The 27,748-nt window shown below is 43.5% G+C and overlaps 1 protein-coding gene and 1 non-coding gene across 2 annotated transcripts in view; both read left to right on the forward strand.

Moving 5' to 3' along the window:
- LOC139407487 (DNA nucleotidylexotransferase-like) overlaps nucleotides 1–27,748 on the forward strand; it is a 138,336-nt gene that overhangs the window by 89,330 nt on the left and 21,258 nt on the right. Inside the window, exons 8-10 of the mRNA XM_071151314.1 lie at nucleotides 11,983–12,085; nucleotides 17,953–18,207; nucleotides 18,883–18,966. Of these exons, the coding sequence (XP_071007415.1) occupies nucleotides 11,983–12,085; nucleotides 17,953–18,207; nucleotides 18,883–18,966 (442 nt within the window). The remainder of the gene's footprint in view (nucleotides 1–11,982; nucleotides 12,086–17,952; nucleotides 18,208–18,882; nucleotides 18,967–27,748) is intronic.
- Nucleotides 16,294–16,363, forward strand: trnae-uuc (transfer RNA glutamic acid (anticodon UUC)). The gene has a single exon. It is a non-coding gene; the product is annotated as a tRNA-Glu (tRNA).

Consider the following 27,748-nt stretch of genomic DNA (forward strand, 5'->3'; position numbering starts at 1 on the left):
CAATCAGCTCCTCCGTTTTGTTGACATTGTTCCTGGCACCACTTCACCAGGGCACTCACCTCCTACCTGAAGGCTGTCTCGTCATTGTTGCCAATCAGGCCTACTACTATTGTGTCATCTCCAAACTTAATGATTGAGATAGACCCAGTCATGGGTGAACAGGGATTACACAAGGGGGCTGAGCACGCACCCTTGTGGGGCCCCTGTGTTGAGGATCAGTGAAGTGGAGGGGTTGTTTACCACCTTCACTACCCGGGGCGGCCCGTCAGGAAGTCCAGGACCCAGTTGCACGGGGCGGGGTACAGACCAAGGGCCCCAAGCTTATTGATGAGCTTGGAGGGTACTGTGGTGTTGAAGGCTGAGCTGTAGTCAATGAACAGCATTCTTACATAGGTATTCCTCTTATCCAGATGGGATAGGGAAGTGTGCAGTGTGATGGCGATTGCATCATCTGTCGATTTATTGTTGCGGTATGCAAATTTATTTGGGTCTAGGGTGTCAGGTAAGGTGGGGGTGAAATGATTGTTAACTAGCTTCTCAAAGCACTTAATGAGGACAGAAGTGATTGTAACTAAAATGCAACTTACAGTAATAGAAGCATTAGAATGAGCTATGTCGACAATACAGTAATATATAATATAATCGTTTCTTGAGGCCCTTGTGTTCCTGCAAACTCTATAGCCTATAACTGTCATGACACTTCAGTTGTAGATGCGTGTTGAGGATTCGTTGATGCTAGTGATTTGATGCTTGTGACATTAGCCTTATTGAGAGGACAGCTATGGAAGGCGGGTACAAGGCTTAGAGCGGTTTGTTGGGAGGATTATAAATAGATAAAGAGAAAAACTGTCTCTGCCACTTCAGAGTGTGAAAAGACTGAGGTGTCAATAAGGTGCTGTTTTTATTTGCAATGATGTTATCACAGATCACAGCCATGACTTTGCATTTTTGTCTGACTTTTTCACTTAAAAAATGCATTAGCTCCATTTGCTGCATTTATCTGAAAATGTCTCTGATTTGTGGAGTCGTATAGGGATTATTTGAATTACTTATAGTGTTTATAGAGTTCTCTCTGGCATGTTAAGAAAGTTTTTGATGATAAGTCATCACTTATTGACAATTTTGTTAGGAAGTTTGGAAAACAACATATTGCTAGATGCAATTACACGTATCACTTAGTGTAGTAACAGTATGTGGACTTGCCCACTACAGTATGTTCAGGTGTGTCATCTTAGCCAACAAAGCAACTGTTCCCCAAAATGCTCAGGGAAATAGGAGATCGGAGCTGTTAAAGACACCACATTAAATGAATCAGGAAAACACAGCGGTTGGTTCTCTTGACAGGTATTTCTAGCTGCCGTACTATAGCTAACTTAAAAGGTGTTTTTAAGCACAGCAACACATCTGACAACTCAATTATTTTCCTATGGTCACCCTCGTCATCTACTTGTAAATATCCATGTATATTTGACATGTTCTTTACACTTTTTCCTCACTCAATAGCGTCATAAACTGTCTGTAACTACACATCAGGTATACAAGCTTACTGTAGTAGATGAAGGTATCTCAGCAACTGTTGTTGTTTAGGTCGCAGAACTGGAACACAGCCAGGGTTTCTAAGTACAGCCTTTAAAAAGGCCATCCGTCTTTCTTTCCAAGAAGTCATCGAAGGGCACTTTTAGAGCCATACCGTTGGGTTGGAGTGGATGCTTAAAGCTAAGTAAGAATATAGTGTTGTCAAGGCATACCATAAAAAATCTCTTTGCTGGGAGAGAAAGACTCTGACATGCTGTCATCTCTTTTTCCGCTGACTGGGGTTTATTCATAGGAAGTATCTGCCTACTGTAGACGAAAGAAAGCCTCTAAACTGATGCCATTATGAGCTGACTGGACTGTAAAAGCTGCTTCTCCTTGGTATCAGAGCTCTCATCCTAAATTAGCTCCTGGAGCACACACTTAGATAAACCCCTTGGTGTTTGAGACTTGATTGGAGGTAAACTGAATTTATGCTGATGATCTTCCCCCTCCAGTTTTGCTATTCATGACACACACTTACGTGGTGCAGTCGAGTACATTTTGCTAGCACAGCAGAGGCTAGCTCAGAGATTCACTTAACCACACTGCCTTAGTATTAGGCAGAATTGTGTTGTGGCATCTTTGCGTTGCTAATTAAGAACGTTGAATAAAGTAGTGCCCATTCAGCAGATAGTAATTTGCTGTGTGTTTCCAAAAAGGCTACAAATCCTAGCTATCTTTCTCACGTTGCAGCTACTGTCTCTCATTGAATCAGAATGTGGAACTCAGAAAGATAGGCCTCAGTCCATGGCGTTTCACTTTAACTTACTTTAACTTTTCAATTTGGCACATAATGATATTTATACTCAGTCGTAAGTCATAATATTGGTAAATCGTTAGAGGGAAGTGTTTTTCAATCGGCTTGCGCAAGAGATTGGCAGTGATTATGTATGCCTGTGTCAAAGTGGCCATAGCGATTTCAAAGCATATCACGCCCTGAACCAATCTCTCACAATAAAGCTGTGACTTTGTCTAACAACGTGAATGCCCTGCCCACCTGAGGATCTGTCTTTTTCAGCAATCTATTTCCTGTTTTTCAGGGGTGCAAAATCCACTCGTCACTTAAATCTTGCTTGCTTGATTACTGTCATTTTACTCCTGCAACTCTTTTATACTCTTGCTTCTGCCTGTCATTTTTCCACGCTAACCTTACGACCACGGAAATGTTTGTAATGACCTGTCAAACACACCCCGGTAATAGCTGAAATGGGCTCAATGGAATACATTGGCTTTCCGTTGCATTTATAAGCTAAAGCTTCGTCAAGGGGACTGTCAAGACTCGGCGCTCGGCGCTCAGCTTCGATGGCCTACTAGCCATCACCGATCCTTTTTTCCTTTTTTGTTTGTTTTGTCTTTGGTTCATTCACACCTGGTTTCATTTTCCTTAATTTCTGTGTGTATATATTTACCCTGTTCCCTGCCTAGGTTTGTGCGGGATGGTTTTTTATTTTGTGATGTAGCTCGGTAAGGTTGTGCCTTATTTTTTTGTTTCACGCATTGAATAAGAGTGTGTTATTTAGGAGCTTTGTTTGTTCCTCCTTGCGTGAGTAACGGGTGTCTCTGTTGTCGAGGGCGTTTGACTTTTGGACTGTGCCATACTTGTATTTGGTGGACTTGCCTATTAAAAACACGCATATCAGACATCTCTGCTTTCCTGCGCCTGACTCCTTCACCTACCTCCTACCGCAACATGGTCACAGGGACTTAACGCATAGTCTCGACCCTTACAGAAAGAGAAGAGATATTGTTTTGTGGAATTGAAAAAAGTATTAATTTAACACAGTTCAAATGTTTACTAATTAGATGCACTGAAATTAAAGCAACTTCCAAAAATGAACACTCCGATCATACAACTCGCCATCTTGTAGTCCTAAAAAACTGAAATAATTTACCTCTGGTTGGTTCAACCATTCCTATGGGGAAAACAAATGGGGATAGAGTTTTGGGATAACCACCGAAAATGAGGCCTGAGGTTTAAAACAGGTTTAGGAGATCTTGTTTTGTTCTATGAGATAATATTAGGAGATCTTGTTTTGTTCTATGAGATAATATCAGTCAGTTAACATGACCTTTATGAATTATCAAGCCTATTATGTGCCTTAAGTGCTTTTTTTGATTACATAAATGCTTTAAAATTCACAAAACGGTAATGTTAGCTGACGAAGATTATCTCATAGAACAAAACGCTTAACTTCTTGATTCTACTTGAGACGCATATGTCTCAAGTAGGCACCTGGAAATGCAAATGCGCTACGCTAAATGCTAAATGTACTCGTTAAAACTCAAACCTTGATCAAAATTCACAAGCAGGGTATTGAATTAAAGCTACACTCGTTGTGAACCTAGCCAACAAGTCAGATTTTTAAAATGCTTTTCGGCGAAAGCATGAGAAGGTATTATCTGATAGCATGCACCACCTGAAAATGCCTGAATGCGACGTAAACAAAGACTGCTTATCCGACGCAGCACAAAACGCAGAAATAAAATATAAAACATTCATTACCTTTGACGAGCTTCTTTCTTGGCACTCCTATATGCCCCATAAACATCACTATTGGGTCTTTTTTTTGTTTAAATCGGTCCATATCTACCCAAAATAGCTTTCTATGGAAGCTGTGTCATTCAGAAAAAAACATCGTTTTTTAACGCTGCATCATTTTTTAAAATTAAAAAAGTCGACGATAAACTTTCACAAAACACTTCGAAATCCTTTTGTAATCCAACTTTAGGTATTAGTAAACGTTTATAATCTATCAAAATGATTACAGGGCGATGTATATTCAATAGCTCCTCGTCTGCAAATCAATGGCTGCCATTGTCCACATTTACAGCGTCCTGGTGGAGACTGGAAGAAACGGATGCCAGATACTTGGATTTTCCAACAAAAAATTCAATTGAAAATGACGACAATGGCGACATCGTGTGGAATTTGTATGAATTGCATGCAGGTCGATATTAAATTTTGTCCTCTTTTAACAACCCATGAAAGTGACTTATGGAAATTATTTTTAGCTTTCAGAGAGCAGTTTTTCTTGCGTTTTTCAATGAAACACACAATCTGTTATAGTCACAGCCGTGATTTAACCAGTTTTAGAAACTTCAGAGTGTTTTCTATCCACACATACTAATCATATGCATATACTATATTCCTGGCATGAGTAGCAGGACGCTGAAAAGTTGCGCGATTTTTAACAGAATGTTCGAAAAAGGAGGGGGTAGAAGTAAGAGGTTTTAATCTATGCCTGTGTTTACCACAGACCTGATTTTTGGCTTTTAACTCCAATGAACTCCATTCATTTTTCCATAGGCTTTGTCCAACGATCCATGGCGGAGTTAGTGACTACAAAAATACGCCATTACTATTGCTCTCTATGTTGACGTTATGTCTGATCTTGTGGGCATAACGTTTAGATGGATGTAATCTAGAGCCAAGCATGTAGACTTTTTATTGAAGGGTACCCTGCTATTGATACACTTTTTGAATTATGCAAGAGAACGCGACAACAATTAATGAGGCAGTCTAGACAGCACAGGTGAGTCCTGGAAGGATAGACCGAGCAAGTGTTTGGTGGTTGCACCTGTTACATCCCTTTAATATTAATATATTTGTACATGCAAATACACCGGGTGTATTTATGCCAATTCAGCACATACTTTTCTTTATTTTAACACAAAACATATTTATTAAATACCTTACACAATAAGAAAATGTATATGAGTGCATTCTATGAAAATAAAGTGCAATTTGATACACAATGAACACCTGGATTCCCACCAAAATCCCTGAAAATGTTTTATGTGTTGTAATTCAGTCAGTATCTGATTGATTATAAAAATTATAAGAGTTTGGAGTATCTTCATCCATTTTCCAGCTGTTGCACGTTTTACAATTGTTTTTCAAACCTTTTAACAATTTCAATGACCATTGCTACTTTTTCTTCAGTCAGACTAAACATGTGAGCAAGAAACTGTGTCGGCAAGGTATACTTCCCCTCTGTGCTACAGCTGAGCTAGCGAAGCATTCGCATGAATTAGCATGCCCTGTTGAGCTCTAAATGGCTGTTGTCTTATTCCTCGCCCACTGAATTAGAAACAATGACCTTTTGCTGCAGACTTCTCCCTCTGTTCTTCCTCTCCTTTTTCTCCCTTTGTTGCCCTGCTGATTTGTCGCTCTGAAAATTCAGATGGCGGAGGTGGCGGCAGCGCACAAGATCAAACTAGGTTCCTTGCCACGGCCAGAGCTTTAAGAAACAGGGGCCATTTTGTTCTTGTCCAGCCTTGTTGTTAACTGTGAGATGGGCACTTATGACTGCATGATTTTAGGCACCTGTTGATCAGGAACTGAAATAAACTCGTGGTTTGCCTCAGTGCCCTGGTCTGACACCAACAGGATTACATAGAGCCACCTAAGCCCAGGTTCTGAGGGGGCATGCTGCTCCTCTGTACAATACCTATGGGATCACAATCAGGAGTAACTTCGCTATAACCTTTAAGGGCCAACCAGACCCGGCGCCAGGATAAAGTGACTAAAGGTGCAGTTGAAATCGGTGGGGGGGGGGTCACAATTTTGGGGGGTGCTTGCATTGGAATTATATTGAATTCTGCTTATATCACGCTATACCACAATAAACATAATGTTCAAATGCAGAGGCTCTGAGACCTTGAGCGCTGGCGTGAAATCTGTAACCCATCTCCGTTGCACTGTATCAGCACAATGGACAGCACCCTACACAGTAAAGCAAAGCCTATTTGGCAATGAATATAGGCCACAAGATATAATTTTGAAAAGAATAATGGGCAAACGTTACACAATCCAGGTGTGAAAAGCTCTTACAGATTTACCCGTGAAGACAGCTGTAATCGCTGCCAAAGGTGCTAATACAAAGTAGTAACTCAGGGGTGTGAATATTTATGTAAAATAGATATTTCAATATTTCATTTTCAATAAATGTGCAAACATTTCTAAAAACATTTTTTTCACTTTGTCATTATGGGGTATTGCGTGTGGATGGCTGGTTTTATTTGTGATATCCATTTCGGCAGTGGCAGATAAACTGGTTAGCGCTAAATAGGCTAATAACACTAATGCCTTTTACAGCTAGCTAAGAAGCTATGTAAACTACTAGTGGTTGGGCAAAGCAGAGTTGAGTGAAGCAGCTTCAACCGTAAACTTGACCCCGTCCTTACAAATCGTATAAATCAAAAATTACATGCGGAAGTGTATCTCGTATTTCATGTAGCCTAGCAAGTGTATCTCGTATTTCACGCAGCCTAGCACGTGATTCACGTAGCCTACCACAGATGAGCAGCGCCCCCCCCCCCCTCGCTTTTTATGGAAAGGAGTCACACCTAAGCGCCCAGTGGCTTTCCATAGCCCCTCTACACACAAACACACACTCTGTTGCGAGCTCTGACCATGGTGCTGATACAGCGCAGTGTACTCTTTGCTCCTCCCATGTCTAGTGGAAAAGCCACACTGTTGATGTCATCTGAGCCTGAGAATCTAGTCGAGCGGGTGGGTTACCATGATTTGGAAATGTTCATGATTTGGATATGCTCCGTAGATCATCCTCTCAGGGAAGATGGTTCCAATTAAAATCAAATCCTAGCAGAAGAATAGAGGCATCCAGATCTCTTCTCTGATTGGTTGGTTGAATCAGGTCTTCAGGCCTTGTGGTCCAGAAAGAGTTTGCTGAGGTTGCCCTAATAGGAATTGACATATTTCACTCAGCTTATCTGGCATTCAAGGGCACATCTGTGGTAGATACGTCTCAAAGCCTCGGTACATGTCAGATAAGCACGACACGTATACCCATGAATCTATTAAATAGCCTTACAATTAAAAAAAAATGATATTCACTTATGTCTGTCTATCTGTTCACTGCCCACATTTCTGCTGACGTTGAGAGGCAGCCATGCTCAGTACGAGTGCTCTTTATTACAAGTCGAAAATGATGATTCTCATAAAAGTGAAGGCTTTGCTGACAACCGAGGCAACAAAAAGAGTGCTTTTGAACTTCATTACACAGCATAAATTGCTTGTTTGAATAATAATAAAAAAAAGTCAAAGCCAATTAATAGGCAAGGCAGGTCACCCATGATACAAGTCAGTATTCGACATCCGTCCATGTCTGAGGACGTCGGGAGGTGACGTAGAAACCGACCACTAGGGGCAACAGTGAGAGCTGTTAACTTCAAGTAGGTTTCGGTTTAGCTAGGGTAGATGGTCAAAAGCACCTGCCCCTGGTTTGAGAGGTTGCATGTTTCAATCCAGCAATAGAATGTCGTTTTTTACGTTTTTGATTTAAGCCTACCCCAAACCTTAACCCTTACCTTAATCATTAAAAGTTCATTCCTAACAATAGGAATTCAAAGTTAATGCCTAAACTTAACCCTAACCTTAATTTTAATTTGTAAATGCCGAAACGTAACCTTAAACACTACAAAATTTGAAATTTGGGAGAAACTTCTACATTTTTAGTAACATGGATGAACGTCTAATTCTGCTGTGAGACTGTGAGAGCTTGTTGAAAGGCTCCCTGCTCCCAATGGTCAGGCTGCCATGTAACGGGTATCCAGTGTTACTAAAGATTGTCTCCTTTAATTATTTCCTGTTTCGCTGACTGGTGACAATGGTCTTAAAGTGGCACTCTAGTCTCCTTTTCATCTCATTTAACAACGGATTTACCGGTATGTCATGACATATAGTGCTTTCAGAAAGTATTCACACCCCTTGACCTTTCCACGTTTTGTTGTATTACAGCCTGAATTTAGAATGGATTAAACTGAGATGTTTTGTCACTGGCCTACGCACAATACCCCATAATATCAAAGTAGAACCATGATTTTTGAAATGTTTATTCATTAAAAATGAAAGCAGAAATGTTTTGTGTCAGTATTCAACCCCTTTGTTTTGGCAGGAGTACATAATAAGTTGCATGGACTCACTCTGTGTGCAATAATATTGTTTAACATGATTTGTAATAATGGTGCCAGAAAGGATGGCTGACGTTTTATGGGCTCTTAACCAACTGTGTTACTTTGATTGTTTTTTCACATTGTTTGTAACTTATTTTGTACATAATGTTGCTGCTACCGTCTCTTATAAATGATTACTCACTTTGAATTGGATGAAGAATTTTTCTTTAATTGAGTCAGAAGAGAGGGATTTACTCCAGACACCCAAACAGGCCCTCGTCCCCGTCATTCACAGGAGAAAGTGACGGAGGTTTCATGGAAGGAGATGAGTGGGCGACGAGTGGCTAATCTGCCTTTGCCATCGGTACTATTGGCCAACGTACAATCGCTGGATAATAAAATGGATGACCTAAAAGCACGGGACATTGAAATTTGTAATATCTTATGTTTCACCGATTCGTGGCTGAATGACGATACTAATAATATACATCTGACGGGTTATACATTGTACTGGCAGGATAGAACAGAAGCCTCTGGTAAGACAAGGGGTGACGGTCTATGTATATTTGTAAACAACAGCTGGTGCACGATATTTAAGGAAGTCTCAAGGTTTTACTCGCCTGAGGTAGAGTATCTCATGATAAACTGTAGACCACACTCTCTACCAAGAGAGCTTTCATCTATATTCTTCATAGCTGTCTATTTACCACCACAAACGTATGCTGACACTAAGACCACACTCAATGAGCTATATACAGCTATAAGCAAACAGGAAAATGTTCATCAAGAGGCGGTGCTCCTAGTGGCTGAAATCCATTTGACCTAATTTCTACCAGCATGTTAAATGTGCAACCAGAAGGAAAAAAACTCTAGACCACCTTTACTCCACACACAGAGACGTATTCAAAGCTCACCCTCACCCTCCATTTGACAAATCTGACCATAATTATTTCCTCCTGGTTCCTGCTTACAAGCAAACATTTAAGCAGGGAACACCAGTGACTCAGTCAGTAAAAAAAGTGGTCAGATGAAGCAGATGCTAAGCTACAGGACTGTTTTGCTAGCACAGACTGGAATATGTTACAGGATTCTTCCGATGGCATTGAGGAGTACAGCACATCAGTCACAGGCTTAATCGGTGCATCGATGATGTCGTCCCCACAGTGACTGAACGTACATATCCCAGAGGTGGATTACAGGCAATATCCGCACTGAGCTAAAGGGTAGAGCTGCCGCTTTCAAGGAGCGGAACTCTAACCCGGAAGCTTATAAGAAATCCCGCTATTCCCTCTGATGAACCATCAAACAGGCAAAGGGTCAACTCAGGACAAAGATCAAATCATACTACACCGGCTCTGATGCTTGTCGGATGTGGCAGGGTTTGCAAACTTTTACAGACAACAAAGGGAAGCACAGCCGAGAGCTGCCCAGTAACACGAGCCTACCAGACGAGCTAAATTACTTCTATGCTCACTTCGAGGCAAGTAACACTGAAACATGCATGAGAGCAGATTTACCAGTTCTTGCTGTGATATGTTACCCCACTCTTCCACCAAGGCACCTGCAATTTCCCGGACATTTCTGGGGGGAATGACCCTAGCCCTCACCCTCCGATCCAACAGGTCCCAGACGTGCTCAATGGGATTGAGATCCAGGCTTGTCGCTGACCATGGCAGAACACTGACATTCCTGTCTTGCAGGTGAGGACCAGCCTTACAACAGGCCTACAGGCCCTCAGTCCAGCCTCTCTCAGGCTATTGCGTACAGTCTGAGCACTGATGGAGGGATTGTCCGTTCCTAGTGTAATTCTTGTTGCCATCCTGTACCTGTCCCGCAGGTGTGATGTTCGGATGTACCGACCCTGTGCAGTTGTTGTTACACGTGATCTGCCACTGCAAGGATGATCAGCTGTCCATCCAGTCTCCCTGTAGAGCTGTCTTAGGCGTTTCACAGTACAGACATTGCAATTTATTGCCCTGGCCACATCTGCAGTCCTCATGCCTCCTTGCAGCAAGCCGAAGGCACGTTCACGCAGATGAGCAGGGACCCTGGGCATCTTTCTTTTGGTGTTTTTCAGAGTCAGTAGAAAGGCTTCTTTAGTGTCCTAAGTTTTCACATCTGTGACCTTAATTGCCTACCGTCTGTAAGCTGTTAGTGTCTTAACGACCGTTCCACAGGTGCATGATCATTAATTGTTTATGGTTCATTGAACAAGCATGGGAAACAGTGTTTAAACCCTTTACAATGAAGATCTGTGAAGTTATTTGGATTTCTATGAATTATCTTTGAAAGACAGGGTCCTGAAAAGGGGAGTTTATTACCTCAATTACCTTGACTAACCGGTACCCACATACATTGACTCTGTACCGGTACCCCCTGTATATAGCCTCGCTATTGTTATTTTACTGCTGCCCTTTAATTATTTGTTACTTTTATTCCTTCCTTTTTTTAGGAATGTTTCTTAAAACTGCATTGTTGGTTAAGGGCTTGTAAGTAAGCATTTCACACGTGACAAATATATTTTTATTTTATTTTATTTTGGAATTACTACTTCATGTCTATACCCCACACATACAATTATCTGTAAGGTCCCTCAGTCGAGCATTGAATTTCAGACACATATTCAACCACAAAGACTGCTTTCCAGTGCCTCACAAAGAAGGGTACGTGTTGGTAGATGGGTAAAAAAATAACAAAGCCGACATTGACTATCCCTTTCACACCCAGTCAGCAGTACAAAGATACAGGTGTCCTTCTTAACTCAGTTGCCTGAGACCAATGTAAACAGTTACACAGTTCAATGACTGTGATAGGAGATCGCTGAGGATGGACCAACAACACTGTAGTTACTCCACAATACTAACATAAATTACAGTGAAAAGAAGGAAGACTACCGAAAAATTAAATATTCCAAAACATGCATCTTGTTTGCAATAAGGCACTAAAGTTAAACTGCAAAGAAATGTGGTGAAGAAATTTGCTTTATGTCCTGAATACAAAGCATTATATTTGGAGCAAATCCAATACATCACTGACACTCTTCATATTTTAAAGCATGGTGGTGGCTGCTTCATGTTAGGAGTATGCTTGTCATTGTCAAGGACAAGAGAGTATATTTATGATTAAAATAAACGGAATAAAGTTAAGCACATGCAAAGTCCTATAGGAACCTGGTTCAGTCTGCTGTCCAATAGACACTGGGAGACAAAACGTTCCTCTTTTTGTTCTCTATTGCTCCTCTATTTTTCCTCAAGGAAGAGGGGGGCTGATGACATCACGGACAGGGGAGGCTGATGACATCACGCAATCCCAATCAGAAAAACTCTTTGAATGCCCTTGCAGTTATGCCTAATAACACTATTTGCTCAAAACATATATATTTACCCTTTAGTGTGTGTACTTCACTGTATTTATACTTTGGATATCGCTTTTCAACAGTAAAATTGCAAAAAATTGATGGACGCCTTTAAGTCACTTTCTGTCCCACAGGGGGAAGGAGTACGGGCACGATGTGGACTTCCTGTTGACCATGCCTGAGATGGGAAAAGAAAAGGGGCTACTGGTTCGTGTGATCGACAGACTTAGAGACCAGGTAAGTTGGTGTACTACTGTGTACATAAACATCTCAATGTAATAACAAAATTATAGCAATTATACACGATATACAGTACAAAAAGAAATATCAGTCTCCTCAGAGATAGAAGGTTACAGAGTGGTTAGTTACTCTTTACCAAGATCAATAGTAAAAAAAAAAAGCACAGCACCGTGGTATTTGGATTATGGCATCCTCAACGGTTTTAAGACATCGAGTGGAGTTTCGAGTTTCACTTCAGTAAAGGTTGGAGTGTGGAGTTACGGTAAAGGTTGACTCTACCTTAGAGTCTGTTTTATTATAAAGGTCAATTCTACTTCCTTGCATCCTTGAAATGTCAAGACATCAAACTAATAGTTGAAAAGAGCTTAAAACCCTTGATAGCAGCTTACTCAGTGCTGACAAAGAACAAATGTTTTGTCTCCCACAAGGTATGGAAATTGTGATTCCTCCCCCCACCATCCTAGTGCACACAAACTACCGCAACGACAGAGAATGATGTGCCTAACCCTCTTAAACATAACTGAAATCATTCTTTTCAGACACAGAATTTTCAGAAAAAGGATGAAAATAATGATCACAAAGTACAATAGACAAAGATTACGAAAGTCTATCCCCTGTTTGTGGAGTTGAGGGTAATAAGAGCAGAGGAGAAGACGAGGGCCGAGACGAATTGGGTTCGTGACCTGTACAGTGTGGAGAGGGAGAAAATGATTGGAGGAGAGGATGATTACAGAGCCAAGTGCATATGAGTTGACACGTAAGGAGGCAATATAATAAAATTCACACCAATATCGAGGGCCTTGGTAAAGGAAAATTATTACAATTTGGCCTTAGTTTATACAGTTTGAGAGAGTGAGAGAGAGAGAGGTGAAACAGCGAGGGAGGGAGGGGGGAGGGAGGGGGAGGGATGGGGTGGGCTGAGACAGTCATCCCTCCTCAATGGATGTCGCGTTGGAGAGGCTAAAAAGAGAAGAGTGTTTGATGAAGAGCAGGGCTGCGGGTCTTGCTGCAGGCCTCTCTTTGTCATCGCTGCCTGTGTTTAAAAATACATCACCCTCCCTCCTTCCACCCCTTCCATCCGCCCCAGCCTTCATTTTCTTCAGAAGGCCATCCTGCTGATAATTACCTCCTATGCTAACGTGTGCCCTCTTATGCACGCACGCACGCACACACACACACACACACACACACACACACACACACACACACACACACACACACACACACACACACACACACACACACACACACACACACACACACACACACACACAGGTCTAAGGTCTACAAAACTTGCTGATGGTTACTGCTGGTTCTTCCCACCCTTGGGAGAGGAGAAGAGAGGGGAGGGTGGGAAGGAACTTCCCCATAATGGGTCCCTTGGCATGGCGGAAGAATGTGACGAGTCCACGGGGAAGGAACACCAGAGACCGTGATTAAGTGGAGGTAGCAGAGGTTGACTCTAAGTCGTGTAACCTTGTCATCTGTGATCTGGTCCTCCGGGGGCCACATGTCTTTGCCGAGGCCGAATATCATGGCCATTTTTTCAACTTTAGCCTGGGGGAGGTAAAAAATACATCTATCTTGAAATGTCCTTGTTAAAAGGGGCTTCATCATTTTTTCTGTTGGTTATGAAAGTATAACTTGGGGGCACGTGCAAGCTCAGCCAGACTTTTCTATAGTAGATGGATGAGATGCAGCTATTTGCCCTGGTAATAGCAACAGAGAACGTGTGAGAGCGATGCCTCATCCGCCATACACTAATCATCCACTCTAACTGTCCGGGTGGTGGTTGTAGATTAATTACCATGGTAGTACACGCTTGGTATTTTTCGCCTTCCTAACACAGAAGGCTATCATGTCCTACCACCAGCGGGTGAGCAAAGTTTGCCGCTTATGACGAGATTTGCATCTCTGGTGAGTTGATTTGCATCTAAAAGCAGGCGCCCCACCAGTAAGGCCGGTGAGCAAGTCTGCTGTCGGCACACCAGAATCGTATCGGAAGGCCACCTGCCTGCTGCTTGCTCGTTGCTAACTGGCTAAATTGAGTACTGATGTAATGATATTATATGATTATGGATATATTGGACCAGGGGCTGCATGAATTAGTTATGTTGTGGGATTTGAGTCACGTAAGCTGAAAACTGTGAGGTTAGGACCTGTATGTACGGTAGATTTGCCTTCTGGTTGAATAACTCATTCAATGAGAGACTATGACCGATCACCATGATACTGGGGTTATTGGAAAGTCAGGGACATTTTTGGGGTTTAATAAAATCACAATCGATGCAGCCCAGTCGGCAGTCGTTTATTCACTGTCCCGCTATATTTAGAATGGTGAAGTTATGGCTTGGCGTGGCATTTTATTTCCATGACAATTTCCAAATGTCCACTAGGGGCAACACAAGTGCCTGTTACCATCTAGTAGGCTCGCAACAAGCTAGCGCAATGGGGATGAGGTTGAGGGTGGGCTTAAACCGCAAGCTATGGCTCCAAGCATTGAGGGTTTAATCCCAGTACAAAAGTTAATCATATTGTAACTTTTGTATATCTGTTTTAACCCTATCCCAAACCTTAAACCTAACCTTATGTCTCCATTTGCTATGGATGTTGTGTTGCCTAAAAGAGAACTGCAGCTGATTTTTTAAAACTTGTACTGACATTGGATGAACACACACGCACGCACCCACACGCTTACACACACACGCACACACACACACACACACACACACACACACACACACACACACACACACACACACACACACACACACACACACATCCCTCCCCCCACAAACACACACATACTGACTTAAAAAAAAATGATTCACTTTAATTTCAGCAATCAGACCGGACCGTTCCGGTAAAGCTCTGAATCAAAGGAAAACACGGTTCAAACACAGCCTGCTAACACACGCTAATCTGGGGCTTGAAGGGAGGGTTTGAAGTCTCTCGCTCTGAGTCAGAGCGGATATGACATTAGATCACAGCAGCCCGTGTCCTGTCGCCGCCGTGACCGCCTCTCGCTTTGTGCTCTGGGGCATGTGGCCAGGGTGGCAGCCTGCTTGTCAGCTGTTTGTCACACACTTGAAAAGTACGAAACCAAATAAATAATCAAATAAGAAAAAACGCTGACCTTTTAGATCACATTTGACAAGCCACACAACTGCGTTTGTGTTGTTGTTTTTTCTCTCTCCGAAAGGCACAGCTTAACTTCCTTCAAAGATGAACTCCCTGCAACACGTCCGCCTCTGTAATTCCCTCTGTAAACAGTTATGGCGAAATAAGCTTACTTTGGGATGCTTGCTGACATTACCTGCTGTGTAGGAGATGATTACAGCGCTGCGTTGCGCTAAACAGCCCTCAGCGCTGCCGAGAGACGGAAACTTTTAAGACGTCCCCTTTTTTTAACGGTGGATTTGTGCATGTGTGGCCGGAGGCTTCATTAAATGAAGGGCCCCCGTGTTCAGACACTTAATGGTCTGTAAAACTGTTGCCTACTCATTAATCCTTTGGCTCAAGGCATCCTTAGTGATTCAAAGCTCAAAAGGAAGGAAATGTACAGCCAGAAAGGGACAGAAATATCTAGCGGTGTATGAATAAGTGGCCTACATTAAAGCATTTTAAAAGATGTATGTTTCTCTTCATCAACCGACTTGTGACAGGAAATTGCCTAGGCTATACATTCTGATGTAAGATTGTTTTTAACCCGTATTTAAGTCATATTACAGCTGCTTTTGCTTCATAATCCATGTGGAATGTAGGTAGTGAGGATGTTGCTAGTGTGAACGATCATGTATTCAGTATGTAGAATGTAGGTAGTGAGGATGTTGCTAGTGTGAACGATCATGTATTCAGTATGTGGAATGTAGGTAGTGAGGATGTTGGTAGTGTGAACGATCATGTATTCAGTATGTGGAATGTAGGTAGTGAGGATGTTGGTAGTGTGAACGATCATGTATCCAGTATGTATGTGGAATGTAGAGTGAGGATGTTGCTAGTGATTTATTCAATGTGGAATGTAGGTAGTGAGGATGTTGGTAGTGTGAACGATCATGTTCCTATCCTAGTGGGAAGTGAATGGTTGGTTCTTGGTTCTGACGACAAGCTGATTGGCGCCTGAAGCTAATAAGGGGAGCAGAGGCGTCAGGGACGAGGGGCAGGGGGCGAGGACAACTTCTCTGAGCACAGTCCCTGGGCATCCCGTGTGGCTCAGTTGGTAGAGCATGGTGCTTTCAATGCCAGGGTCGTGGGTTCAATTCCCACAGTGGACCAGTAGAAACATGTATGCACTCACTACTGTAAGTCTCTCTGGATAAGAGCCTCTGCTAAATGACCAAAATGTTAATGTTCCTCCAATGTCATCAGTTAATGACTCAGTCGTCATCTCCTCTCCCAATGCCCTCTGGGAAACGCTGTTTCCTTTTGATGAAGTAGGGCGACGCAGTCGAACAAGTTCGGAAAGAACCGGCTCAGTAGTGTTTGTCTCTTGATTGACCTCAGTCTCTTGGTTGGACAGGAGGAGTGGTTATAGCTGCACTTTCTCCTGCCATTATTGCTCTTCAAAGGGGCAATCAGGAGTTGTTACATCCAATAACATGTACCCATTGAATCTTAAAGATTATAGCTTATAAATGCCTCATGAGCTTAGTTCAACTGTCCTTCCCCGTCTGAACCCAAAATATAAGCTTGTATTACTCTAATGTTTGTGATCAAAGAAAAACAGCAAGGATACATGCCTCAAAACATGGGTAGAACTGTCATTTTGATTTCGTGGATGGTCAATGCTTGAATTCATAGCTATGTCTATGAATTTGAAAGTGGTTCAATTTATCCAGCCTCATCCCTCAGCTTTTGACCAAACAAGGGGTGGCGAGGCCGCTTTGCTATTATTTCTACTGCTGATTGCCGTTTTAAGAAGAGCCTGGCAGATTTATGGGCAGCAAGAGGAACACAGCATCCCCACAATTACTGTGGGTGCTGGAATTAAATTGACAATTTGTAATGTTAATCTCTTTAGCGCTCCTGGACTGGGGAAGCTACATAACCACCCGGGCCAAAGCCCAGAGGAAATCAATCCTCTTCCTGCTACTGCCTTACTCTCCACTATCTGTCCCCCATCTCATCTGATCTACTCAGCTCCCGCTCTCCCTTTTCTCTTATCCAACCGTATCTCTCCTCATATATCTCTTTCTTCTCTGTTGTCATCCCCCAACCATCTTCCTCTTTCTATCTATATCTCCCACTCTCTCTTTCTCTAGCATCTCTCAACCAATTCGCTCTCTCTCTCTCTCTCTCTCTCTCTCTCTCTCTCTCTCTCTCTCTCTCTTTCTCTCTCTCTCTCCCTCTCCCTCTCTCTTACTTTCTTTCCTTCCGCTTAAAAGGGATGTCTTACTTGGGAGTGATTTTATTTTCCATGAAGTGGAACCGTGTCCCAGTGAGTCAGACTTAGCCCCCCTATTGTTCGAGATTTTGAAGGTTGTTATTTAGTTGGGATCTCACAGTTGGCTTATTTAACACAGTGGCAGACCATAAACTGGTGGCAGGTCTAGACATCTGTTTCCAATGGTTCCAGATGTTTCATGTTACTTGGCTTACCTAACAGCCCTGTGATTAAACTTGCTTGATTTTCAGGCAATTTTTACTTTGATATTTGCATAATGATATGCTTCTACTGCGAGGCTATATAGAAATGTGCAAATTCACAACTCAATATTCATAATAAAATACACCAGGCACTGAAGTACAGTAGCAGCATAAAATGTACAATGTCAATACCTATATTACATTTATAATGTCAATATTTATTTTATTATATAACAGTGCCTCTATGTCCACAATTATTCATATTATCTCCTCACAAGGGCATTCTGCTATACTGTGAGCACCAGGGCTCCACCGTTGACATGAGCAAGCTGCCTAGTCGCAGGTTCGAGGCCATGGACCACTTCGAGAAGTGCTTCCTGATCCTGAGACTGGAGGAGGGACAGATGGAGGGGGATGGAGGGCTGCAGAAGGACCCAGGGGAGAGCAGGGGCTGGAGGGCCGTACGGGTGGACCTGGTGGCCCCACCTGTTGACCACTATGCCTTTGCCCTCCTGGGCTGGACCGGCTCCAGGGTAGGCATGGATCAAATTCATGTAAAAAATTAATGTGGACGCCAAGACATCCACATTCATTCCTCCATTGACTAAAACCATAACAAAAACAAGCTTGGTGGAGATTTCCTGATTCAATCTTGTTCTGAGGGCAACGATTCACATTTGTTTCTGCTCCCGAGGCAGAGCTGCTCTCAGGACACATTTGAATAAGGAAAAATTCAATTTGGGGGAAAAAAATGATCCAATTCACATAGTGCTCGACAGAGTAGTCAATAACCAAAAAAAGAAAACATTGATGATGAGAAATACATACATAGCAATGGGAAGTAGGGGTGCTGAGGGTGCCGCATTACCCCCTGAAAAATCGGAATTAAAAACAAATCTACATTTAAAAAAAGTAATAATAAAAATGCATTAAAAAATTCACAGAATTTGTGTACTGTTCCTTTTCTAGTCCTGCATGAGCGGACTGATATAGCCGTCTGTAGCGGCTATAAAAATTGCAGCACCCCCACAACCCAAACATCATCCCGCAGCTATGAATGAATACATAGCTAAATCCCAGGAACTGATCTAATATGGCAGACGTCTTGCTGTTGAGGAATAAAGTAACCCGAGGGTGGCGGAAAAGGGAGATAAATGAAATGAAAAAGGGTAAGAAGAGATATGAATTGTGATTATATTCTTCCACAGCAGTTTGAGAGAGATCTGAGGAGGTTTGCCAGGAAGGAGAGGGGGATGTGTCTTGACAACCACGCCCTGTATGACAAAACCAAGGTACTGTGTGTTCCCTCAGATAGAGTGCAACAAGAATACAAGGTGCAGCCATTTGTTATAGACCAGTTCTGTCCCAGCCGTGGTGATGCTCAATATATCTTTACTATTTTTAAAGTCACCTAGTGTTGTGCAAGTACAGTAGCTGTGCCTGTATTTCTGTGTGCTTTTGCAAACGTATTGAAAACATGTGGAAACCAAGCTTGAGCTTATTCTGAGAGTAAACTGAACGAGAGCAGCAACTCCATGAAGTCATTCAAATTTCCCCTCACTTGATCCTGGTAGAGAGAGAGAGAGAGAGAGAGAGAGAGAGAGAGAGAGCAGTCCTTGCACTGCATTGTACTGAGTAAAAACGTCTATCTGTGGTTTTGTGCAGAGTGCAGTTTCAGGTGGGATTTGCACAAAAGTTTAGCCTCCGCACACAGTGCGTGTTTATGAATTTAGGTGGTGAATTACAGCAAAGCCCTTGTCCTCAAAGGTTATTGGAGGGATTAGGCTTGGGTGTTAGAATGTGTGGGCTGGGGATACACAGACACATTATCTTAAAATATTTGATGCCTCCTCTGAGTGAGCAGAAACTCGATATTGGCGTGAGGACAAACATTTTTTTTGCTTGCTGTGAGGGGCCATGATGCGCCACACACACGCGCGTGCGCGTACATACGAAGCCACGCACACAGAAAAAAACACACATGCACAAACACGCGTGCGTACAAATGCACACGCAGACAGATGCATGCACGCACATCAGCAATACACACACACCCATTCCCGAAATACACACTAAAACAAGAAGCAATCTAAAATAATCAGCTTTGCCGTTGTAAGTGAATAAAATCCTTCGAAACAGTTTAATTTTATCTGGTAGAAGCTTGCTAGGCGAAGTTAATTTCGCTGGGAAGCACAAGGTTCATTTACACATTTCAGAATGTATTCAATTGCGTCTCCGTTATATCCGTTTACATCTCGTTAGACTTCATCACATTAACCCCTCACTTGCCCACACAGCCAGACCTTATTACACTCAGTTTAAGGACAATATCCCTTTTGTTTGGATTCACAGAGGGATACTATTATTGCTCTGTTACTACTGCACTATAAGCTACATACTATGGTGTGAAGTTGTGGTAGATACATTTTGAATAAGTGTGCTTCATTTTTCAACCACTTAAAAGGGAAACTTCAAAATGTTTCAACTTCATATTCATATTCATCATCTCCAGCACCACCCCAACATCATCAACCAATTAGTAGACAATTAGAAGGCAATTAGTAGGCAATGCCTACTCATGATTGGTTAAAATCACATGATGCACACAACTGACGTCATTGGAAACACTTATCTTTCTCTATATATTTTTTACTACAAAACGTAGAAACCATTTTCACATATGTTGATGTTGGGGTGGTGCTGGAGATGATGAATATGAAGTTGAAACATTTTGAAGTGTCTCTTTAAGTGTTTGAACAATAAAACACACACATTCAAAATATATCTTTCCCTTTAAGGATCATCCTAAAGCTTACCCTAAAATGTATCTCGTCTCATGTACATTTACTGGGCCGGGGGGGGGGGGGGGGGGCGGGCATCTTGAGGAGTGAGTGGAGCGGGACAGGGGTGCCAGGAATGTCACTGACCTGTCACCACAATGTTCCCATAACCCCCTCCCTGGGGAACAGGGGTCAGGACATAAAGAGAGCAGGGTGGCAGCTTCATGACACATATTGTACAGACGCTGCCATCTCAGATGTTGTTTATTCAAACACAAGGACAGAGAGAAGCACACAGGCTGTGCAGTGAACCGTGTGCCGGGAGGATATGAGTGATCCGATCACATACATTTACACTCACAAGGAGATCTGGGATCTGGTGGGATGGAGTATATGGTTGAGTTTTCGAGTTTAACGAGGAAAGCGTTGTGAACTTTTGATAAATGTAGATGTTTTTTGTTATCTGCATGCACACGTATGTATGCATATATATATATATATATATACACACACACACACTCGCACACATACCTCACTTATTTAGGCTCACTTTGACACAGACTGCAGTTTCACTGCTAGTTTCAAGGTCGGCAGATCACTTAAAAGGGTATAGGTTCTGACGGAATCATTCAACAGTGTTTTTCAGCTCTCCGCTCCACATTGCAGCCATAATTAAGGTAATGAAGATCAATTAACTGTCTAAGTCACCGTGCTGCCTCCAACTCCATAGATAATTGATCATTCTTTCTGTTCTTCTGTTCGCTCCAGGCAGGGAGGAGTGGTCCCTCTCTGTCCGGCCCTCGTCACTGTTGAAAGCCCTCATTAATTGGATCAACGTATGGCCGCTACTGCTCAGATAATGGGACTTTTATCTTTGTGGCCGTCCTAATTGACCAATCTTTTCCCAGTGAGTCGGTGCTCTGCATCTGACTTGTGGCAAGACAAAATGGGAGATATGGGAATGGGCTGATTAGGAGGGGGGGGGATGGGGTTCGGAGCGAGGGGGGTTACTTGTCGCCACCCAACCATTGAAGCCCAAGCACAGTCATTTGGAGGACTTTTATCTTGTCATGTGCTTCAAAGAGCCCTCGCTGCACGGATGCACGACTTTCTCTGTCTCACTGTAATATGTTATGTGGTTTAAAAAAAATATGTCTTAACACACTAATGATCCACTCCCAATTAAGGAAGGGGCTCAGGGGAATAACCTTGAGAATGAGAGTAAATGCCTTTCAAGACAGCTTGTTATAAGGCAGTAGCAATAACTTGCAGTTTGACTTACTACACAAACATCACAGCTTTGGAGTACTACAGTCCTGTGTGGTTCAGTTCGTAGAGCATGGCGCTTGCACCGCCAAGGATTGTGGGTTCAATTCCCACTGGGTCCACCCATCCAAAAAATGTATGCACACATGACTGTAGTTCATTTTGAATAAAAGTGTCTTCTAAATGGCGTATTTTTATACATATTACAGTCATTCTGTACGGTGTCCATATTAGGACAGAGACATACTCCCAAGGCCTCAGATCAATATAGTAGTACTGCAGCTGTATTTAAAGAGTACATTAGCCTAGTATGTGAGTGAGGGCCTGGGTTCTATGGGAGCGAAGAGCGGGGAGTTGGGTGAGCGTCTGTCCTCTGCTGTTAGGCTGAAGGTGTGGGATAATTAATATGTGTTGTGGGCTTGATGAATGAGGACAGGTGGAGGATTTCATCAGGCCCAGACTTACTGACCCCCTCCCCGAGCAGGAGGGCTCCATGACCTGTCCAACACCTCCTAAACACAGCCCTCTACTGCACGGTGTACCCTTGAAATTCCCTGCGTGTGGGAGTATGTGTGCGTGAGCTAGAGTGCGTATGTGTAAAGAAAAGTATGAGTATTTGCCGACACAAATGCATATGCAAATGTGTTTCTCTACTGTATGTGCTAGTGTGTAAGTATGAATGTATGCTGCATGTCATGCAGTGTGTGTGTGCGTGTGCGTGTGTGTGAAGAAGTATCTCACAGAGGGTAATTACTCAAAGCCAAATGTAACAGTGTGATTAATGATGTGGTGGTCAGGACGTTTTGGAGTCTGATATCCTGGCTTTAGCTGTAGCAGTGTGGTGATATGAGAGGAGACATGTATATTCTATCACCTCCTAGGAGTCTCACTATCCACCTCTCCTCTGAAAACAACAGGAACTGGAGCCAAACTGTGCTTTTGAAGTGTCATTGAGTTGGAAGGACAGTGATAAAACTAAGATGAACTAGGCTTTATCAGAATATTTTAACACTATGAAACAATCACTGTTCCCAAGTGTGGAGCAGGGCGGCTTCTGAGCTCAAAACCTGGTGTACTGCATTTAAGGTTAGAGGTGGGTCTGAAACTCAGCACTACATTTTGCCTTGCAAATATGCAGAGCTAGTATTTGAATTGACAATTTACCCATTTAATAGACATTTCACACTGTAAAAAGAAAGTGTTTTGGGACCAAAATTCCCCAATGCCACCTCTGTTGTCAGACATTCAGAGGAAATTCTCAACACAAGAATCCAATCTTATTCCCTATCAGTGAAGTTCACATCTGTTGCAGTTTGTAACATTCAGTAAAAAAAAAAAATATATCCTCCGGAAACACTCTAGTTTACAGTTAGTTGTGTGTAGAGCTGCCTGTCATATTTCAGATGCAGCATGTGGAGTGTTCACAACTCTGTCTTCCTCCCCCTCCCTCCATTCTCAGAGCAGCGGATGTGTGGACAATACCAGGGCAATTGCACTGGGCTTTGGGGAGCGGTGTTTTTTGAACGCTCCCTAGCTGGTGCTGAAAGGCACTGTTTGCAGAGAGGATAAAACTGCTTGGAAAGAGGCCATTCTCAAAAAGGAGAGTGAAGGGAGGAGAGTATCGAGAGGAAATGCTCTGGGTTTAATGTTTTGTCCCTCAGAGAGTCACACATACACCTGTGAGGTGTGACAGACAAACATACAGACAGGTGAACAGACAAAGGAGGGTAGAGTGTCTTTACGCATCACGAGAGGCAGTTTGAGATTTTGAGCGTTCACCTTTTTATAACCTCTCGTGGATAGACTACGTAAACATAAATGGTACCGTAGATCAGAGGAAGGTCCTAAAAATTGTAAAAGACTCCAGCCACCCTAGCCATAGACTGTTCTCTGTGCGGCGGAGTACCGGAGCTCCAAGTCTAGGTCCAAAAGGCTTCTTAACAGCTTCTACCCCCAAGCCATAAGACCCCTGAACTGCTAATCAAAGCGATACCCAGACCCCTCTTTTACACTGCAGCTACTCTCTGTTTATTATATACGCATTGTCACTAACACTACCTACATGGTGCCACCGCACATTGACTCTGTACCGGTACCCCCTGTATATAGCCTCTTTACTGTTTATTTTACTGCTGCTGTTGAATTATTTGTTACATTTATTTACTTATCTATTCTTTACTTAACACTTCATAAAACTTCATAAAACTGAAAGCATTGTTGGTTAAGGGCTTGCAAGTAAGCATTTCACTGTAAGCATTTCACCTGTTGTATTCGGCGCATGTGACAAATTAAATGTGATTTGATTTGATCTGTCAAGAGACTATGGGATGCAACCGTTAACGAGCACCAGTAGTTATTTTGCCTGGGTTTTTCATCACCGGTTATTTGGATGTATTAGCTTTGGGTGAAGGAGGCACTTAAATTGGCGGGATAGATTTTGTAGCGTGTGCGGTACTCAATGCAATGCTTGACGGACCCCTCATACAGCATTGACATTTATTAAACAAACATGGTGCAAAAGCCTCCTGGATAAAAAATAAATAAAAACTGGAAGTATGTCGATTTTGTTGATCTACTTTCGATGCAAATCCCCATTTGCTCCTCCATTATATAATAATGGGCATACCGCCAATAACATGGTGTTCTGGGACAGTAGCCTCTTCGCGAGGGAGACCTGACACATTGGTCTCCCCCAGACCCAAATATTTACAAGCCCTCTGGTTTACCTGTTTCCGGGGGAAAAAAATCCAGTCACCGAAGGCATGTCTATAATCCGGAACGCCTTACCAGTCATCACAGGTTGTAAAATGTGAGAAAAGAAACCTGTGTTCTCTGTTTGTCTGCTGCCAGTTATTTTTGTTACGTGAAACCTACCAGAGTTTGTTCCCCTGCTCCTGTCTGTTCTTGCTCCTGTATTCCAGTCCTTCCCGGTTTTGACTGTTCTGCCTGCCCTGACCCTGAGCCTGTCGTTCTATACCTTGCCCCACCTCACTGGATTACTGACACCTGCCTGCCCAGACCCTGAGACTGCCTGTCGTTCTGGACCTTTTGCACCCTCTATGGATTACTGACCTCTGCCTGCCCAGACCCTGAGACTGCCTGTCGTTCTGGACCTTTTGCACCCTCTATGGATTACTGACCTCTGCCTGCCCAGACCCTGAGACTGCCTGTCGTTCTGGACCTTTTGCACCCTCTATGGATTACTGACCTCTGCCTGCCTTTGACCACTCATTTGCCTGCCCCTGTACTATAAATAATATTTTGTTTCTTTGACACTGTCTGCATCTGGGTCATACCTGAAACCTGATAGCACGAACTCGCTATGATTGACCTAGTAGACTCAGACCAGCTCCACAATGCTGTCTCCCTGCAAGGAGCCACCCTTGGAAAACACAAGGTGTCTTCAAGGTCTTATGGAGGGACTTCATACTGTGACAGAATACCATAACCAGGCATTCGTTACCTTGCTGGAGCAATTCCTTAGATTCTCCACTGGGCAGAGCATCACACCCGTAATCTCCCAGCCTACCCTAGTGTCCCGAGAACCCCACTTACCTCCTCCGGCGCGCTACGCTGGAGAATTTTGGGGCTGCAGCTTTCTTCGTTCCCCTCGGACTGCTTGAGGATAGCGTACATCATAACGCTGATGTCCGGGAGGGCAATCGCCTTTGTTCACGGTGGTGTGGGAGCAACAATCCGCCCGCCGTCTGCCTCAGTCCGGAGGAGTTTGTGGAGGAGGATCGGAAGGTGTTTGATTCTCTGTTATCCGGGAGAAAGGCTGCTCGCAAGCTGCTCTAGCTGCGTCAAGACTCCCGCAGTGTGGCAGACTACGCGGTGGAGTTCAGCACTTTGGCGGCTGAGAGTGCTTGGAACCCGGAAGCGCTGTTCGACATGTTCCTACGCGGAGTATCGGAGAAAGTAAAGGATGAGCTTGCAGCCCGGGAACTACCAACAATTCTCAACTCACTCATTGCCTTGACCATTCAGATCGATGGGCAACTAGGGGAACTAAGGAAGGAGAGGAGATTCGATTTCACTCACCCGTCCAAGGATTCCACCTCGCCTTCGAGGTATCCCGGAAGTCCCCGACGGCTCCGTTGCAGAGAGAACCGGACGGGCCATACGGAGAACTTTTCTTCTCCCCTTACTTGCATCCCTTTTCATGCCATGTTGCTGTGGGGGAACTTTATGAGAGCTTTATGGACGCTTCCGAGTTGGGTATACCCACTCAGCCCCTCTTTATTTCCATGGACGTTAGAGCACTGGACGGGCGCTCTATAGACCGGGTCACCCACAATACAACCCCCATCAACCTACATGTGTCAGGGAACCACAGTGAGACGATCTAGTTCCTGATCATTACGTCTCCTCAGGTTCCCGTGGTATTGGGATTCTCCTGGTTCCAATGGTACAATCCCCTCATTGACTGGTCTGCCAGTGCTATCATGGGCTGGAGCACGTTTTGTCACGCCCATTGCCTGAAGTCAGTGCAGCCTGCCCTGGGACCTCTTCCTGGGGGCTCGGAAGTTGCCCTGGACCTCTCCACCATTCCCGAGGAGTACTAGGACCTCCGGCAGGTGTTCAGTAAGGCGCTGCCCACTTCGCTGCCGCTGCACCGACCATATGACTGTGGGATTGACCTTCTCCCAGACACCACTCCACCCAGGGGATGACTGTCAGGTCTGGACACCAAGGCTATGGAGACCTACATTGAGACTTCCTAGCTGCAGTGTTCATCCATCCTTCTGCCTCCCCCACTGGAGCAGGATTCTTCTTAGTGGAGAAGGACAAAACCCTGGGCCCATGGAACAACTACCGGGGTCTTAACGACATCACGGTGAAGAACCAGCACCCGCTACCTCATCTCTTTGGCCTTTGAGCCGCTCCAGGGGGCCACCGTGTTTTCCAAGCTGGACCTATGGAACACCTACCACCTGGTGCGGATTCAGGAAGGGAATGAGTGGAAGACTGCCTTCAACACGTCCAGTGGTCACTATGAGTATCTGGTCATGCCATTTGGCCTTACCAACGCCCCTACTGTTTTCCAGGCTCTGGTTAAGGATGTTCTCCATGACATGTTGAACTAGTTCGTCTTTGTCTACCTTGATGACATCCTTGTCTTCTCCCGCTCCACTCAAGAACATGTGATCCACGTCCAACAGGTTCTCCAAAGCCTCCTGGAGATCCAGCTTTTTGTAAAAGCAGAGAAGTGCGAATTTCATCGCTCCACCATCCCCTTTCTGGGTTACATCATCTCTGCCGGGAGTATAGAGATGGATCCTGGGATGGTGAGAGTGGTGGTATATTGGTCACAGCCTACATCCAGAGTACAGCTGCAACGTTTCCTGGTGTTCGCTAACTTTTAATGACGCTTTATCCGGGGCTACTGCAACCTGGCTTCCGCCCTGTCTCCACTTACCTCTCCCCAGCTGCTGACAAGGCATTCCGGGATCTCAAACAGCATTCATAAAGTATGTATAAACATGCCTCACTTATCAAACTAATACAGACACAACACAGATAGGAACATTTTATCTACATTTTCCAGATGTAGCATAAAAAAACAACTGCTGAGGACATCACCAAAGAATCCTGCTATTGACATTTTTCTGTTGGACTTTTCACAAATATTCACGTTCAAAACTTTCAATGAAATTCCCCATTTCAGACTCATACATACAGTATTGGCGCTGGAGGGGATGGCTGCCATTTGTGCTATTTTGTGTTTTTTATTTTGTACATAATGTTGCTGCTACCGTCTCTTATGACCGAAAATATCCTTTGCATATTAGAAGAGTGATTACTCACCTCGAATTGGACAAAGATTGTTTTATTCAATGAGTCTGACGTGCCAACAGACATGGCACCTCTGCTTCTAGCTCCTAAGCAACTTTGCAGTGTTTTTCTTTTTTTTGCAGAATTATTTCTTACATTATTAGCCCAGAACGTTTTTTGTGTTATTACATACAGCCGGGAATAACTTTTGGATACCAGCATTACGACCAGGAATTCGACTTTCCCAAATTGG

This window comes from Oncorhynchus clarkii, chromosome 1, assembly GCF_045791955.1.
Source record: "Oncorhynchus clarkii lewisi isolate Uvic-CL-2024 chromosome 1, UVic_Ocla_1.0, whole genome shotgun sequence".
Lineage (NCBI taxonomy): Eukaryota > Metazoa > Chordata > Actinopteri > Salmoniformes > Salmonidae > Oncorhynchus > Oncorhynchus clarkii.